At 34.2% G+C, this 17640-nt stretch overlaps 1 protein-coding gene across 1 annotated transcript in view; it reads left to right on the top strand.

Moving 5' to 3' along the window:
* The window catches only part of CRLF3 (cytokine receptor like factor 3), a 38108-nt gene extending 20781 nt beyond the window's left edge, over positions 1-17327 (top strand). Inside the window, exons 3-8 of the mRNA XM_051992377.1 lie at positions 1663-1750; positions 2490-2667; positions 3761-3983; positions 4622-4754; positions 14906-15018; positions 15782-17327. Of these exons, the coding sequence (XP_051848337.1) occupies positions 1663-1750; positions 2490-2667; positions 3761-3983; positions 4622-4754; positions 14906-15018; positions 15782-16038 (992 nt within the window). The 3' untranslated portion in view covers positions 16039-17327. The remainder of the gene's footprint in view (positions 1-1662; positions 1751-2489; positions 2668-3760; positions 3984-4621; positions 4755-14905; positions 15019-15781) is intronic.
* The last annotated feature ends 313 nt before the right edge of the window (positions 17328-17640 follow it).

Raw genomic sequence — 17640 nt, 5'->3', positions numbered from 1 at the left:
TGTCTTGATTTGAAACCCTGTTTTTGCTATCTCAATAGGTAGTGGTGGCAGAGGAGAAAGGGAGAGAGAATTCAGAACTAAAATAAAACAAGACTGAATTAAAAGAATGTTTTTTCATGTTACACTCATAGTCCTTATCCTTGTAAATGACTCCTCACATTATATGTTATTAGTCACAAGAAGCATGCTAGGACAAATATATACATGAATGTAGATTATGATTACTGGAAAATAACTGGCTCTACCCCACTATTATTGATACATTTTTGTATCATCTTCACATACAAAAGACACTGTATCTTTGGCCTATTCAGTATAAATTGACAAGACACTAAGACAAATTGCTTTTTCACTTTTGTTTTATAAATAGTACATAATTATTCCCCTGGAGGCTTTAAATTTAGAAACAAACTAAAATGCCATTCAGTATAGGTCAAGAATGTGCACTCCCTTCCCTAAGGAATAGGATGTAACAAGTTCTAAGATACACATACCATTAATATTTGTTACAGTATTTGGAATTTAAGTACTTTAATTTTCAAATCCTATTTTTAGCTTGCAAAATAGAAACTTGTTTATAGAATTTCAAAGATTATGTTAAACTGAGCTGCCTCTATTTTCTTTTTGTTAGCATCATGTGATCCTAAGAACTTTAAGACTATAATAGCAGTGTTAAAGTCTGCTAGAGAAACAAAAGCAACACAAATCATCATTTTCTTTCAATAAAGTAGTATTTATAACTGTGCTATGTAGGATATCCTTGTTACCTGTTTTGCTTCCCAGTTTTTCTGTCATTGTTCTGTTCAATCTAGTCTCCAACTAATATTGCATAGAATTCTTTTTAGAAAAAACAGTTCTGTCACGTGTTAGTATTCTGGCAAAGGTAATAACATGCATTATTTCCTGTGTCTGTTAATGATGCTATGATGGGGAAAGTTACAAGATACTGGGCTCTCTGTTTCATCGACAGTAGTCTTTCTGGGAAAACAATGATATCAAACCAAATATTATTTGTACAAAATGGAGCCTTCCTTTGACAGTTGCCATTGGTTCCTCCCTCACCAAGGCTGATCATCAGATGATGTTGCAGTGGGTAGAGTGCCTGGTCTGGACTCAGCTCCAATGTGCTCTCAGATAAAGTGTCTGAGAGCACTTATTAGCTATGTGACTTTGAGTCAGTCACTTAATCTTCAGTTTCCTCAACTATAAAATGGTGATGATAATAATAGCCCTTATGTTTAAGAGTTCTTCTAAGAATTAAATGAGATTATATTTCTAAAAGCATTTAGCACAAGGCTGGCTTATAAGATTGTGTATAATATAACTTTTTTTCCTATTAGTAGTTTTAAAAAATAATAATTTTTATTGGTAATCTTGTTTTTAATTATCCTAAATTTCCTCTTATGTTCCTCTCCACAATTCTCCCAGAGAGTCAACCCTCACTAGTAATCTTATTCATAGTTGCCTATACTTTTTTTCCTTTGTGAACTGAGGAAATACTGAAGTTTCCCTCCCTTCCCTTATCCCTCTCCCTCTTGTATGTGTTTAACCATTAAACCAGCTTGAAAAGAATTCTACTAGTTACCATTTAATAGCCAAAATGTGTCTTTTTTTCTTTAACACATTCTTTAAGACTATTCTTTTTCTTTTCTTTGATCCCAGGTGAGATTGCCATACTTGGTGGTGTGGGAGAAAAGAATGAAAAATTATGGAGCTTTACCAAAAAGGCTTCTCACATTCAATTGGATAGGTAAATGAATTATCTTTAGTTGTTTTTTGAGAATTGAACTAAGATATGCTATTTTTCTTTATTATATATATATATATAGTTGATTTTGAGGGAAAATATTTATTTCCATGGTTTCCCTTATTTTTCATTTTTCTTCTCAGTATTTTTACAAAATAATGTTTTTCTTAACAGAGAAGGATTATAGATGTGAAACATTATACACTTTAGAGGTGGTTGATGTTTTGGTTAGCTTGCTGAACTGCTGTTTTTTTTCTTTTTATTCTTAGTACAAGGAAACAGCTCATTAGATAAAGGGGATGTATTCAGAAATGAAAGTGATATGAAAAAGATAATACAGATTTTTTAAAAGTTAAAATAAAATAGCAGTAACTATCATCTTTATTTTATACATGCTTATGTGAGATGAAAAAACCATATGGTTTTAATTTCTAAATGTGTTGTTGAAACAGAAATGTTCCTTAGCTATAAAGGCCAGTATTTGTAAATTTGACAGTTGAGTCCCTACCAATTTTCTACAAACTCTGTGGTTATATTTCTTTGTGGTTGTAAAATGGGAACATCTTAGTTACGTCTTGCATAACTCATGCTTCTTAAAATATTATTGGGCTTCAGCACCCTTAGGAGTTTCCACATCATGTAAGCAATATAGAATTAGAGCAATTGCTTATTCCCTCAATTTACCCTCTCCTCTGGTTTCAATATTTTTAAAAAGCAGCATGCATTAATGTTGTTTCTCTAGCTTGCCAGAAGTGCCTCTGCTGGTTGATGTGCCTTGTTTATCTGCTCAGTTGGATGACTCAATTCTCACCATAGTCAAAGATCAGATTTTCAATCATGGCACAGTTGCATCTCGGCCACCAGTACAGATAGAAGAGCTCATAGAAAAGCCTGGAGGTATCATAGTACGATGGTGTAAGGTGAGTTATTCAGTGTGAGAAGTTTGCATTAAAATATTTCTTTAAAAAGTTGCCTTGTTTTTTATTTCATTTTTAGGGATGTAGCAGATTTTTATTTTTCAAAATAAAAATCCCTTTATGATCAAAATAAACAGAATTTGACTTGAGATAGCTATTCTAGTATGAAAGAGACAGTTGTTTAGAAAGGTGCCTTACTTCCTTCACATCTTCCTGTACATTACTTCCCACCACCAGCTTTTGAGCTCAGCTTTGTAGTGGGTTGGGGACTTGTAGATGTAGATGTATTTAGTAAAAAATTCAGAAGATGCCACTGGCCTGATGAGGCTGGCCTGCCTCCATTTCTGTTCAATGCTGTCTTTTAGAACATTTCTAAAATAAGATTCATTAAGAGTGTTTTTCACTTCAGTACTTATTCCTCGAAAATTTTCATGTTAAATTTGCATGATGTATATAAGGGTTAATCTCTTGAGTAATGATGTCTCACTTTTAACAGATATATTATTTATATCACTATCCAATTTGTGAAAATGTTATTTCCAAGTATGATAAATCTTTGTTCTCTTAAGAAGCTGTGATGTGGAAAACTAATATTAGTAATGCTCAAATAAAGTAGCTCTTTGCAATCTCTCCTGATTGAAATCAAGGCTTCTGCTCAATATTGTGTACAGGAGCAGCTGTAAAGAAGAGACTATTGATATGTGAATCTTTTGTCTCTAGCACTATATATTTTGTTTTCAGTAATCTCTTATGGAGTCATTTCCAGAGTTGTATTTTTATATCATACTTCCAAAGAAGCAGAATTGCTCATCTTCCCTAGAAGCTATGAATTACTCAATTCAGCAGACATTTATTAGTTGCTTATTATGTGCCAGAAGGGGAAAATGGTGTACTGTAGTCCTCCATCCTCAAGGAATTTACAGTATAGTCATTCACTATGGTGCGTTTCATATAGCCTTCTTGAGTATAGCTGATCGTTATTCTGAATTTGCTATTTGTTGTCATGAGGAGAGGAAAGAGAATACTAGTTCTGGGTGGTGATATTGAAGGAAATTATCTTTTGGTTCTTTGGCTCATGGTAAGCCTTTCTCTTCAGGTTGATGATGACTTTACAGCACAAGATTACAGACTCCAGTTTCGTAAGAGTACATCAAATCATTTTGAAGATGTGTACGTTGGTTCTGAAACTGAGTTTATAGTATTACACATAGATCCCAATGTTGATTATCAGTTCAGAGTATGTGCTAGAGGGGATGGTCGGCAGGAATGGAGTCCCTGGAGTGTTCCACAGATGGGCCATTCTACATTGGTGCCTCACGGTATGCCACTGTTTTTGTTACTTTTCTGTAGTGCTAGCTACATATCAAAACATTACATTTTATGCTTTTAGTTCATCAGGAACAATTACTTGCAATGGATCTTGACTTAGAGGTCAGAGTGGGAGTGAATGCAACTTTAGAATTCTCTCACAATTACCTCCAGCACTTTGTGACCATTATGAAAGATTCTTAGTAATCTTAATGCCTTGTTATATAATAATAACAACAATAATTATAGCTAGTATTTATATTTTAAGCAATTTGAAGTTTGCAAAGTACTTTACATGTGTTATTGCATATGATTTTTATGATCAGAGATCAGTCTAGACAGGACTAGATAGGGCTGTGAAAGTTGACCTGGAATAAATTTGAAGATATTTGTGTTGGGGAGAATTAGACAATTAGACAAAGAAGTTGAGCATCATGACTTTATTTTAAACAATAGCACCTCACAACTAGGTAGGGATAGACTCCTAGAAATAACAATCAAAATTTTATGTATATTGTGTATACATCATGTATATTGATCACATGTGATCTTCTAGAATAAGGATTCTTGTCTGTTCTTAACTTTATCTCAGATGTTTACAGTAAATGTATATTTCTTTTTAATTTTTCATATTTTTGCTTCTAAAAAGAGTGGACAGCTGGCTTTGAGGGATATAGCCTGAGCAGTCGAAGAAATATAGCACTAAGGAATGATTCCCAGGCAACAGGTGTTCTCTACTCCAGTGCTCCAACCTATTTCTGTGGGCAGACATTAACATTCAGGCAAGTAGATGCTGCAATATGTATGGTTCACTTAATAAATAATATTTTCTTTGAAAATAGCCTTCTTTACTTCTGAAATGGAACTGTAAAAATTTAGAGAAAGTTGGTTGGTTCTGGGTTTCTTGGGCATTTTCCTTAGGATACAAAATAGAAAATTAGCAAGTTAGTCATGAAGTCAGTATTAGTGCTAATAATACTAATTGATGAAGAATAATACTTATTTATCAGTAATAAATAGGAAATACAGTAATAGAATTATAGAGTAAGAAGTCATAGAAAATTTTGTTTCAAGTTTTGTGTATCAGTATATGTAGGTATGTTCTTGTGGAAAAGACTAGTGATGTAAATTTTCTGTCTCTAGTTGTAATTTTCCCTCAAAATCCAATTATTAGGTCTCTCCATCAGCTATCCATTTTATATTCTGAATCCCTACTGTTTTCCTATATTTTAGTTTGTTCATTTTCATGTCATCTCATTTCTGAATCCCAAGGTCATATTTGAAAATTAGTCCTCTTAAAAATAAAATTTTACTCAAAGGAAAGATTTACCTGATTTTCATTTCTATAGTTTTGATTTGGGGGTTGTTTTTTTCTTAACCATATTTCAGTCCATAAGGCAAATCCTGTTGTAAATTTCAGGTTCTAGGAGGGTAAGGTTTTATTTTCGAATATGGCCTCATATTAGCTACATCACGTACCCTCTATCTTCTATGAACACAACTCTCTGTTCCTTGTGATACAAGACAGGGTGGTAGCATTTGAAGATTTTTTTGAAACCACCAACTTCTTCTCTAGCTAAATTTTTTTGAGTTACTAACAAGTATCAGAATGTCCTGTTTTGTTAATGCCCCTCCCCCAATCACATAATAGTATTTGCTATTAACAGTAAAAAGCCCCCAATAGCAAAAGTTATTGAAATATGGAGTTTGGATCAGACTATAGTTAATCACTAAATAGTCAAGAGTTTTTTGAAAATGTCAGTATATTTACCCATCTTACATGTATTTATTATTTATTATTTAAAGAACCTGAAACTTTGATTTTTGTCAGTGGTTTCCCAGTACAGGCTTGCCGCTGAAGGGACCTGCTCTTCCTGTCCTCCCCCCGATTCCAGCTGTGTTGCATGTGACTCTGCAGCTGCTCACAAGTCAATTCTGGCCCAGGCTTAATAGTAACTGGAGGTATCTGGAGACCTACTCCAAAAAGGGACAGTGGCCCTGAAACTTAACAGCCCTTAAGTGAATGACAACGAAAATGCTATGTGAAAAAAAATACACCAGCAGTAGGAAAAAGGGTGATATTCTTTGAGGTTCTTCAGCCATAGATAGTGATCATGTTACTATGGTTAGGACAGTGATAAAACTATAAAAGTGTCATTAAATAAATATTGAATTGTATGTCACTTAACTGGGCCTTTTGCCTTAAGATAAATAGAACATGTGGTTGCAGAAAAGTTGAAGCAAGATGCTAATTTTTCCCAGATATAAGTGGCACAGTGGCCCTGGACAGGATCCAAGTTCAAATCCATCCTCAGATACTTTACTTGTGCTGTGTGACCTTGGGCAAGTCACTTAACGCCCAATTACCTTGTAAAACAAAACAAAAGCCATCACAAATTCAGAATGAAAGTACTATGACAAGTAAGAAGCCTTCACCTACTCGTAAAGTCTCAGCTAATATGACTTCATTGAGATTGCAAAGAGTGGGAGAGTGACATGCTACTGTTTCCACTCAACCTCACAATACTGGTTCTTTCCAGGACAAATTAATCTTTCAGCTTCCTATTAAAAAAGTATTGCTTTTATTCTAAACAAGAAGAAAGAAACCCTCAGTGTTGCTATATGAAGAGAGTCTTATATCAGGGGAGTTGCCGCTGTCAAAGTCAGTTCAATCAGATGTCAAAATAAATAATTTTTATAGAAAGTTAAGCACTATTCAAAAGTATGTTCTCAAGGGCTTTAGCTTACTGTATTTCTAAACTAGGCTTGCTTGAACTTTCAGTACAAGATTAAGAGAGCAATTGAAAACTTTTGAGAAGAGAAGATACACTCAAATAAAAGTGTCTATCAGTTGGAGAAGATCTATACTGACTGTGGGGGAGAAAAGCTCTTTTGTTATTTACTCAGACAAATGATAATAAAAAAGTCTCATCTCTGCTTTGTCTAGTCAGCCTGAGCTGGAATTGCCGAAAGAAAAACTACTTGTATCTTAAAGGGAAAGTATAATCATTGCAGAAAATAAACAGTGATTGTTCATTGATTAAATCGCAATAAATAAATAAATGAATGAATGAATGAATGAATGAATGAATGGATCTGAACCTGAACTTAATTAAGAGGCATGTCTAAGGAAAGAGGTACTTAAAACATTAAAAAAAAAAAAAAATAGGGATAGTTAGATAGTGCAGTGGATAGAGCGAATCAGGAGGACCTGAGTTCATATCCTCAGACATTTAACATTTACTAGTAGTGCGATTCTGGGCAAGTCACTTAACTCCAAATGCCTCACCAAAAAAAAGGAAAAAAAACCCACCACAAAACATCGAGAAAACCATTTGGAAATATTTGAGTTGCCAAAAGAATTGTTAATTGCTTTGTATGTTTTTCGTGCCTTAAAACAATGACAAACCTTATTGAAAATATCATTCAAATTTGTAAGAAACTCTCCTAGGACACATGGACAGGTTACTATTCACAGGACTGGATTTTCTGGGAAGAGTTGGAGTTTGTGTGGCTGGCACCTTCTAATTCCTAGTGCCTGCTGCTCATAGTTTAGAGTTAGGATTCAGTCCTCTCAGTTTATAATTGAGAATATGGAGAGCCACAACATTTAAGTGTCTTTCCCAGATTCATATAGGTGGTAAAGAGGCAGAGTTGGAATTTGAACTTGAGGCCTCTTGTACTGAGTCTAGCTTTCTTACCTTTCTCTTTCCCCACTGCCCATTCATTGCAGGTCTTCTGCCCCCAAACCTGTCCCTGTCCTAACACAGCCTAAGTCTCTTTACCTCCATGACAATAACCTGGTTCTTGCCCTCTATTCCTCTGCTTTGACATCTCCACATGACGATTTTATGTTCAGCAGCTCATTTGTTTGTCTTTTATTTAGTAATTTAATTATTTTCAAGAGTACCAAAGCCCTTTCTCACTCTGTGTTCTGGAATGCATTCTTTTACTTTCACTATTAGTTCTGCTTCTAGTTACATTTGTGACAAAGTGTATCCTAGAGAACTTCTCTTGTTCTTGAATGTGTTATCTAAGAGCTGATGCTCACATTTTATTTTAAGAGGTCCCAAACTAGACCTTATTAGGACGGGATGTGTTTTGGATCGAGCAGATGAGTTTGGTATAGTGCTTTCAGTTACCTACGGGAAAATGAGTTCTGCAAAATGGCAGTAGTCATTCCTTTGTTAACAAAGTAAGGACTGGGGAAATGAGACAGAGGTGAATAAATAGAACATGTGGTGGAGGAAAGTGTGTTAGCTGAGTTTCCCATTTTACACAAGAGAGGCTACATTTTTCGAGCTGCAATGATTGGTCTTTGTTGGTCATAGTTGATGACGGTGGTAGGTGCATGATCAGGTGGAGCCTCTAGTTCTCTTTACTGACTGTCCTAATTCAATAATGAGAAGAGATAACATAGAGCATTGCAAAGCTGGCAAAAACTTTCCATGTGTTACCTACTTAGTTCCATAACCTGTCAGTCAAGTGCTGCCATGATCCTTGTTTTACATCCCTTTACTAAGAGACTGTTAGAAGTAAAGGCTACTTTACTTTTCTCTGATAAGAAGATGGTAAGACCTGAGCCTTGCAATGCAATTAGAATGAAACAAAGGGAGGAGAGAGAGGTTGGGGAATAAAGAGGTCTGACTTGGAAAAACCAAGCGAAGTTTTGTGGAGGCCTGACTTGGGCCTTGACAGGAAGAACAAGTTTTGTATGCAGAATTATAAAGGAAATATATTTTAACTCTGAAAGTCAGCCGTGCAAATACATAGAGGAGGTTAAGAAATGACTACCAGCTTAGTTTGACTGAAATGCATTAAAAGGAGGCACATAAAATTGGCATGTGAAGAAAGAGTGCCCTCTGATGGTGATGGGCCCTGAACGCTGACATAAAGGATTTTTTTTTTAATTGAAAAATTGATTTAATTTACTGAATTTTAGAAAGGTAGATTAAAAGATGGTTGATTATATATGATACTCATAATTCCAGTGGAAAAAAATTCTTTTAAAAATTGCCTAAGGCATTTTATTACATTCCTTATGACAAAACCAAGGCCAAAGAGAAGAATAAGGAATTTGTTTTATCCTAAAGTGGACAAGTTGCTACCGACGGTTTCTGAGCAGATGAGTAGCTTAATTAATCAACTCTGCACATTAGCAAGAGCTTGGTAGCAATAGTGTAAATGGTGAATGGGAACCAGAAGAGACTGCAGAATCAGGAAGGCCAGTTATAAGCCTGAGACAGGAGGCTAGAAAAGATCTAACACAGCCTGGAGTAAAGTGATGGGGCTGGAAAGAAAGAGGAGCAAAAGGGACAGGATAGAAGTGTGAGGAGAAGGAACTGGCAGATATTTGGAGAGAGAGCAAGAATTGAGTCTAAAGCTTATTGCAGGATTTTGAAGTTAGTTGACCAGGAGAATAATGATGCTAGCAGTAGAAGTAGGGAAATTAAGTTGCTAGCAAATGAGTGAAGTCCTAGCCACATTCAGCTTAAAGTGTGAGTCTGGAAGATATTTTGAAATTGGAATGATCTCTGGGGATACTAAAAAGTAGAAATGTAGTCTTAGTAATCTGTGTAGAGTAGATTATGAGAATCATAGGGAAATCCAAATAAGATTCTGAGGAAGAGAGGTAATAGAAGGGGGCAGCAAGGCCAGAGGCTCAGAATCCTAGTGAGTTTCTCCACTCCCCCTCTGCAGTCCCCTCAATAGCCTTACAGACTTTGAAGACATTTCATAAGAGGAAAACTGGCTCCTGAGGCAAGTCCATTCAAGCCTTTAAGATTAATCAGTCAATTTAATCTTAACAGTAAAGTCTTTAAAATCTTGGCACTGCTTTCATATTTTGAGACAGTATACTTTATTGAGAGAATTCAGCTTAGTTACATTTTTGTATTTTGACATGAATTCCCCTATAGAAATGCAATGTAGTTCACGTTTTTTCTTGTCTGTAGTTACAATGAGGTTAGACAAAGAATTTTATTGTTTTTTTAATCCATTATTTATTTTAAAGTCTTCTCACATACATCCTTTTAGTAGTATTTTGTTTTTTCCAAATATATGTAAAAATAATTTTTAGCATCCATTTTCATAAGATATTGAGTTCTATTTTTTGTCTTTTCTTCTCTCCTCCCTAAGACAACAATCTGGTATAGATTATACGTGTATAATCATATTAGACATTTCTACACTAGGCATATTGTGAAAAAAGTATCAAATCAAAAGGGAAGAACCATAAGAAAGAAAAAAAGTGGGAATATGTTTTGATATACATTTAGACTCTATAGTTCTTTCTCTGGATGTGGTTAGCATTTTTTATCATGAGTCTTTTTGAATTGTCTTGTATCATTTCATTGTTGAGAAGACCTAAAGTCTCTCATAGTTGATTATCACACAATGTTGTACTGTGTACAGTGTTCTCTGGGTTCTTCTCACTTTACTCAGCATCAATTTATGTAAGCTTTTCCAGAATTTTCTGAAATCCTCCTATTCACCATTTCTTATAACACAATGGTATTCCATTGCATTCATATACCACAACTTTTCCAGCCATTCCTCTATTGATGGGGAATTTAATTTCCAATTTAAAAAATTGTTTTGTTTATAAATTTTGAATTCCAGATTCTCTCCCTCTCTCCCACTCCTCCTTGAAAGGATGTTAAATCATATGCAAAACACATCTCCATATTAGCCATATTAAGAGCCATATCAATCTGCCCTCATAGATCATCAATTGTCTCTCTAGAAATGGATAGCATTCTCTTATCATAAATCCTTTGGAATTGTCTTGGATCATTGTATTGATCAAAGTCTTTTGATCATCATTATAACTTTGTTGTTACTGTATACAATGATCTACCAATTTTTCTTACTTTGCATTAGTTCATATAGCTCTTGCCATAATTTTTTCTGACACCACCCCCCCTCGTTATTTTTTATAGCACAATAATACTATATCCCATATCTATTGGAATCAGTTCATGTGAGTTTTGGTAGGCTTTTCTGAAATTAGCCTGCTCATTATTTCTTATAGATATTAATATTCCATTTACAGTCATATATCATAACTTATTCAGCCCTTCACCAGCTAATGGGCATCCAATCAATTTCCAGTTATTTTTCTCTGTGAAGTGAGAAAGTTAAAATCTGTAATCTATAAGGTCTTTCCTAGTTATAAATTTTGCAGGTCAGAATTAATTTTAACTACTTAGTGATTTGATGTTTCCAGAGAAATCTTAAGATATTGTAAATTAAGCCCCTTGCTGCAACTGGATATTCATTCCTTGTAACTATTTACTTGTAAATACATTCATGAAACTTAAAGCAATAAATAAATCTAGTCAATTGCCACACCATGGCAGATATACTTAAAACTCATAGAGGCTTAGTGGTCTAATAATTTTTAGAATAAAAAGATTATTGATTCAGAACTTGAAGTCTACAGGATTTTTTTTCTTTACATTTTAAATTCCTGACTTTGTTATCAGTGTGGCTCCCCAAAGGATTAGAAAGGCTAAAAACATTAAATGCAACATGATTCCAATTTTGAGTTTTGATGTGCTTCTTGATGGGGCTAATTTAAGACCCAAATATTTTCACTAAAGTGTCCCCAGATGGTTTGAACACTAGTGGGTTTATTTAGAAAGGTGTTTATTGAAATTTGTGGAGGAGTTTAGATGGGGATGAAGATAGCATTAACTTTATAGACTCCTATAGTGCATTGGAAGAAACTATAGAGTTCACATAGTCAAATCAAAAACCTGAACATCCCTTTTATGTTACACCTGATATATTATACCTGATGTCTACATCATACATGGGTAACTAGCTTTTACATGAAAACTTCACAGGGAGGGAAACATTATATCTCTTAAAGGAGAACTTTTCACTTTAGTGTGATACCAAGTTTCTCCTTCCATCAACCTAAATTTGCTTCTGCTACTTCTATACATTGCTCCTAGTTTTGCCTTCTTGGGCCAATCAGAATAAATGTATTTTAATATACCTTTCATTATTTAGCACATAAGACACTTGAAAAACTATCCTATTGTTCCCCTTCACATTCCCCTTTAGTTCCTTCACCATCTTCCTTACTCTTTCTTTTTTAAATTTTTTTTATTTTGAGGAAAAGTCCATTTATTGGGATATGATATTCTCTCTTTTTTTTTTTTTTAATAACTTTTTATTGACAGACTTACTCTCTTTTTAAATGAAGTGCTTGGGGATAGTTCTCTGGAAATGTCCTTTCTAAGTTGGTATCAAAAAATTAATGACTATGTTTTGGTTTTCTCCATTCAAGCAGTTCAAACCCACTTAACTAATACTCTCTTTTAAGCCATAAATGAGAGATTGTTAAATGCTTTGCTAAAACTTATTTTGTTTTAATGTTCTCCTAATTTACTAGTTTAGTGACCTTGTCCAAAAAACAAAAAAAAGTAAAGTCAGGATGGTTCGATCTGTTCTCAAGGAAGCCGTGTTGGGTTTTTGTCTAGAGGTTCACTATTAATTTAATAGTTTTAGAATTTTGCCAAGAAATAGTCAAGTTTACAGCCGAAAGTTTGTTCTTCTCACTCTTCCTATTTGTTAAAATTGGGATGATGTTGGTTCTTTTTCAGTCCTGTAACAACACCTCTTCAGTTCTCCATAATCTGGGAGACTAGGCCAGCAATCATATTTGCCACTTCTTTGAATACTGTGGGATATAAGGTTTTTGTTTGTTTGTTTTAATTGACCTATTTTGATACTGGTTTTGTTATTTTGTTTTTTTATTTTTAAAGTTTTTTTATTTTCAAATTTCATCATTCTGTCCATTCCAAGTGATAGTCCTATTTCTCTTATCCTCTCTTCCCCATGTTTTCATCAAGAATCTATAATTTTGACTATAAATACTTTTTACCAATTTTTGTGGATATTGCTATAGATTAAAATCCTACAATTCACCAAACATTCATTTAAGTTTCTATTGAGTACAAAGTTCTAAATTAGTTGCTGGAAATACAGTGATCAAACCAAAAACGTCCTTGCCTTTGAGGAGCAAAGAGATCTCCTGGAGGGCAATAACATGTACAAATATGCATTGATACAAAAGAACTATGTAATTTTGGTGAGGAATGGGGAAGGAGAATACTTAGTAATTGCAGGATCAGAAAAAGAGTTCTTTAGGAGACCCTGGATCTGAGCCAAATGGCAGGTAGGATTTCCTAGAAGCAGGAGATGTTTTCCAGGCATGAAACAGCCCCAGGGAAAGCCACAAGAGTGAGATGGAATCCATAACAAGCAGGACCAGCAAAATAACATTCATAGTTGCTACGACCAGGCACATGAAGGCCATCCATTTTTGGAATGATTGATAAGCCTCACTTCCAACTTATTGGTCGCCCCCTTGCTCATCTTTGTGTCTTTAGTTTTTCCCTTTTTCACTCTATCCTTCATACACTTAAATTGATACTCTTTAAGATCTTCCTTTGGGAAGCCATTCATTGGATACCTGGTGGATACCACCAGGTTTTTTTGGTTTCCTATCGTTGGCCACAGACAATAAAATAACTTATTCATTCCCACATCTATTTTATGTGAAATAGAAGCTAGCTGAAAAGCAGTGGAAAACAAAAATAGATTTTTCCTTTTCTCTTGTCATTCAAGCATATTTTTCTTCCAAAAAAAGTCTTGCCTAAGAAAAAAGTGAATCAGAACTTCTTTTAAAGAAGTGAAGCTTTACTTTTGTGCAGTAAAATGCCTTTTTAGATGGTCACTAATTATTGTTTTAATAGTTTTAGAATTCTGCCAAGTCAAATAAGGTGCAATGAAAGGCAATGAAACGGTCACTTACAGTGGCTGATGTCAGTACCATATTGTCAGATGCTTCTTAGGGAATATAGTAATAAAAATAACCTTAGTTGGTCTTTAGCTAGAGCAGTGTAAGCCAAGTTCTTACCTGTTATGTCATGGAATCTTTGTAAAATGTTTTTTCGTCAAAACAATATGTTGTTGATTAATTTTCAGAAGTTCCACATTTTAGAAATGTTAGCTTTGTATTTTAAAACAATTATGATTTTTAGAAACTCATACAAATGTAAATTCAAATAAAGCAAGGTAAAAGGAGTAAAATGATATCTTACTAAAACATTTAAATTAGGATACTTTGATTTCAGGTCCTTTTGTAGTCACGTTATGTTTCCATTCAAATAGAGACAATTCTTAAATAAACATACTAAGTACTGCTGATTCCCTATGTGCTTGTGGCTAAAAGACTTCTTTGCTAAGAATTTATCACTTTTTTGAGGATTTTTTGTGTTTTTGGCACTTCATTATTTTTAGTTTTATGATTTTACTTAAAAATAATTAGATTCCTTCTATTTATCCTCAGAAAACTGAAATAGAAACGTGCCCCCTGCCCCCAAAAAAGAAATAAAACTATTGACTTTAGTGAAGAAAACCATTCACAAAACTTGTTTTGATTCTTAGATTACACTTCTCTCCCTCTTATTGTCTGTCACTTTAGAAAGAGTCTTGGGTGGCAAAAGTGCCATCGTGCTAACAAAATCCTCCTCAGAATAACTTACAGCTTCATGTTAACCTTTCAGCTCTGAATTATGAGGGGGAATTACCCTGAGGGCCTGGAATGCTGCTTCACATTTAGGCCAACTGTCACTCACAGTGCTGAGTGACAGCATGGGAACCACTCTTACCTGCTCTATTGAGAGAGGTCAGAAGTCACATTTCACTTCACCTGATAGGAAAAATTTGGGTGTGATAATAACTACCACTCGAATTGTTGTAGTAAAGCTTTTTTACTGAGCTGTGAAGTAGAAGTTTGTGACATTCAAAAAGCAAAAATTCCAGCAGGATTGTTCTATAAAATTTAGAGTAAGAGACTACTAGGTTACTAGTTTATAGTTATTTTTTGTAATTAACTTTTACCTTTCTCATACAGAGTCGAAACTGTGGGCCAGCCAGATAGAAGAGATAGTATTGGAGTTTGTGTAGAAAAGCAGAATGGCTATGACTCTCTGCAGCGTGATCAAGCAGTGTGTATTGGTACAAATGGTAAGAAATAACTTTAATAAGGATGAGGGAAATGGGACATCTTATCTAATGTCCCATTTCTGATTCATGGCTGATCAAAGATTAACCAGGTCAGGGAATCAATGCAGTAAAATGGAAATTTGAGACTAAATATCTATGTTCAGATCTGTACTGCACCACTTAACTGGGGCCTTTGTTTTTTTTTTTTTTTTTTCTATCGGTAATCTAAGGGGATTGCACTTGGACTAACGCTTCTTAATCAGGGTCTGTGAATGTGTTTGTTTGTTTAATGACTGTTTCAGTATGATTCCTTTCTTTTATAATCCTATGTATTTTATGCATAAAAACATTCTGAGAAGAGGGAGTGGGGTCCATATGCCTCACCAGAATACCAATGAGATCCATTACACACAAAAAAGGGTAAGAATTCTTGACCTGTAGCTCAAGTTCCTTTAAGAACCTTTCTTGATTCCTAGTCCATTGTTCAGCTACAACACAATGATCCCATTGGACCATCAATTTTACAATAGTTACTATTTTTGTCATCAGACACAGCTATGTCTTTCATGGTACTTGCAATGAATCATTTAGTGATGATCTATGAAAGACTGACAATTCTGAACTGTTTAAGCAACAGAATTTGTAAAAATCATTTATATTCTTATCTAGAATAAAAATTTGGCTAATCCTAAAAATCCTGGTTTGAATGATTTCTAGGGGAATCCAGGCTGTTGCTCTTTGTTCAGCTTCAGTGCACATGTTCCAGTGATGTTTTCTGTTTCAGGTGCCGTTTTTGTAAACGGGAAGGAGATGACAAATCAGTTGCCAGCAGTTACTTCTGGATCCACTGTTACGTTTGACATGGAAGCAGTGACGCTGGTTACCACTAATAATAACGATACTGGGAACTTCAAGCTGAGAGTAACGATTAGCTCTAATAATAGGGAAGTGGTTTTTGACTGGTTACTTGATCAATCATATGTTTCCCTTTACTTTGGATGTTCATTTTTTTACCCTGGTTGGAAAGTGTTAGTGTTTTAGCCTTTTGATTAATTAGTATCAGGTTGAAGGTTTTTAGCAGAGATATCCTCAGCCAAGTTTAACCAAGTGACAAAGCCAGACTCATCTCTCAAATAGGCAGTTTAGAAATTGAATGTGATTCTAACAGGATTCATTTAAAAACATATGTATTTCTTTGGACAAAAGCATAATGCAACCAAGTTTATTTGGTAAAGCATATGGTAAGCAAATAGCGCATTATGATAAATTTTAAATGGATTTCTCCTATGTAAGGGTGGGTGGGAAGGGAGTTTCTTACACAGCCTGAAACCTTTCACTGCTTATTAACTTTGGTTATTGTATTGGAAGAATTACATTTACATGCCCTTAGAATTAAATCTGCATATTTTAAAACCAGAGTTTTGGAAAAGCTTTCAGGCATGATGCAGTTGTATGTAGTACATTAACAGCAATAGATGGAATTTGTTGTGGTTCGTATGAATTGCAAATGTAGCACATTCCACTTCTTTATAATGTTTACCTTCTCTTGCTATATAGATTTTAATTTGTAACTGAAAAAAAGATCCAGCTAGAAATCAAGGTCCTGTTTTCTGTCTTTCATTAGATTAGCCATTCTTCACCAGTGTGCCTTGTACAAAATCAGGGATTTTAAGAACAGTATTGAATTGTTGCATTCAGTAATAATACTTAAGCCTTCAAAGAATTTGACTTTCTGTATTTGTTTTTTGTGCCTAAAGCAAAAACCTAATCTAACCAAAGTATATATATATATATATTTGCACAAACTTTGTAGTGAAGTTTGACATTCTAGAAGATTTTCACAGGGTAAAACTACTTACAGTAGTAGTACATACAGTGTTAGCCATATTACATATATTGGTATACATGTGTGCATATGTATATATATATGGCACATGATTTCTCGTACAGTTTATCAGCTTGTTTGTCTTTTAAGAACCGACCAAACATAAAATAATACTTGATTTTTTTGAGATAACTTTACATTTGTGTAAAATATTTATTTTAAGGCCCTACTATGTTAAAATAATGGTCTTAACTAGCTATACCAACTTACAAAAAATTTTAATGTGAATTTTTTTATCGGTAGGAACATGTTTGAAAAAACAAGTTTGATATTTTTGTAAAATAATTTATTTAGGGATTCAGGTCCCTGCTTGACAATCATGATGTTGTCCCTTTGATTTTTTTATATATTAGCAATCTTTCATTTTGTGATAGTTAAAAGGATGTGGCAGATATAAATGCCTTATCTATTAGTGCTGAACCTGAATAAAATAAAGTACAAAATACATGTGCATCTCTCTCTCTTTTCTTTCTTTCTTTTTTTTTTTTTTTGAGATTTAGTTCTTATATCATTTTAAGCAAAAGCATAAGACAAGAATTATTCTTTAAATGAAATTTATGCTTTTTTTGGTGGGGGCTGAGGGAAGTAGTTCAGATGTTCTTCAGTATTCTTAATAGAAGGAAAATGCTAAAGTTAATTTTTCAACAAGATTTACTTGTTTTACTAAAGTCATTTGACGTAGACTTAATATTTAGGCAAACTGTGCTTCTATAATGGAACTTTAACCCAGACTGACTTGAATTCTAAAAAGGAATCCA

Source organism: Antechinus flavipes, chromosome 4 (genome assembly GCF_016432865.1).
Source record: "Antechinus flavipes isolate AdamAnt ecotype Samford, QLD, Australia chromosome 4, AdamAnt_v2, whole genome shotgun sequence".
Taxonomy (NCBI): domain Eukaryota; kingdom Metazoa; phylum Chordata; class Mammalia; order Dasyuromorphia; family Dasyuridae; genus Antechinus; species Antechinus flavipes.
The sequence above is the reverse complement of the archived record's forward strand: the minus strand, read 5'-3'. Positions and strand labels throughout refer to the sequence as shown.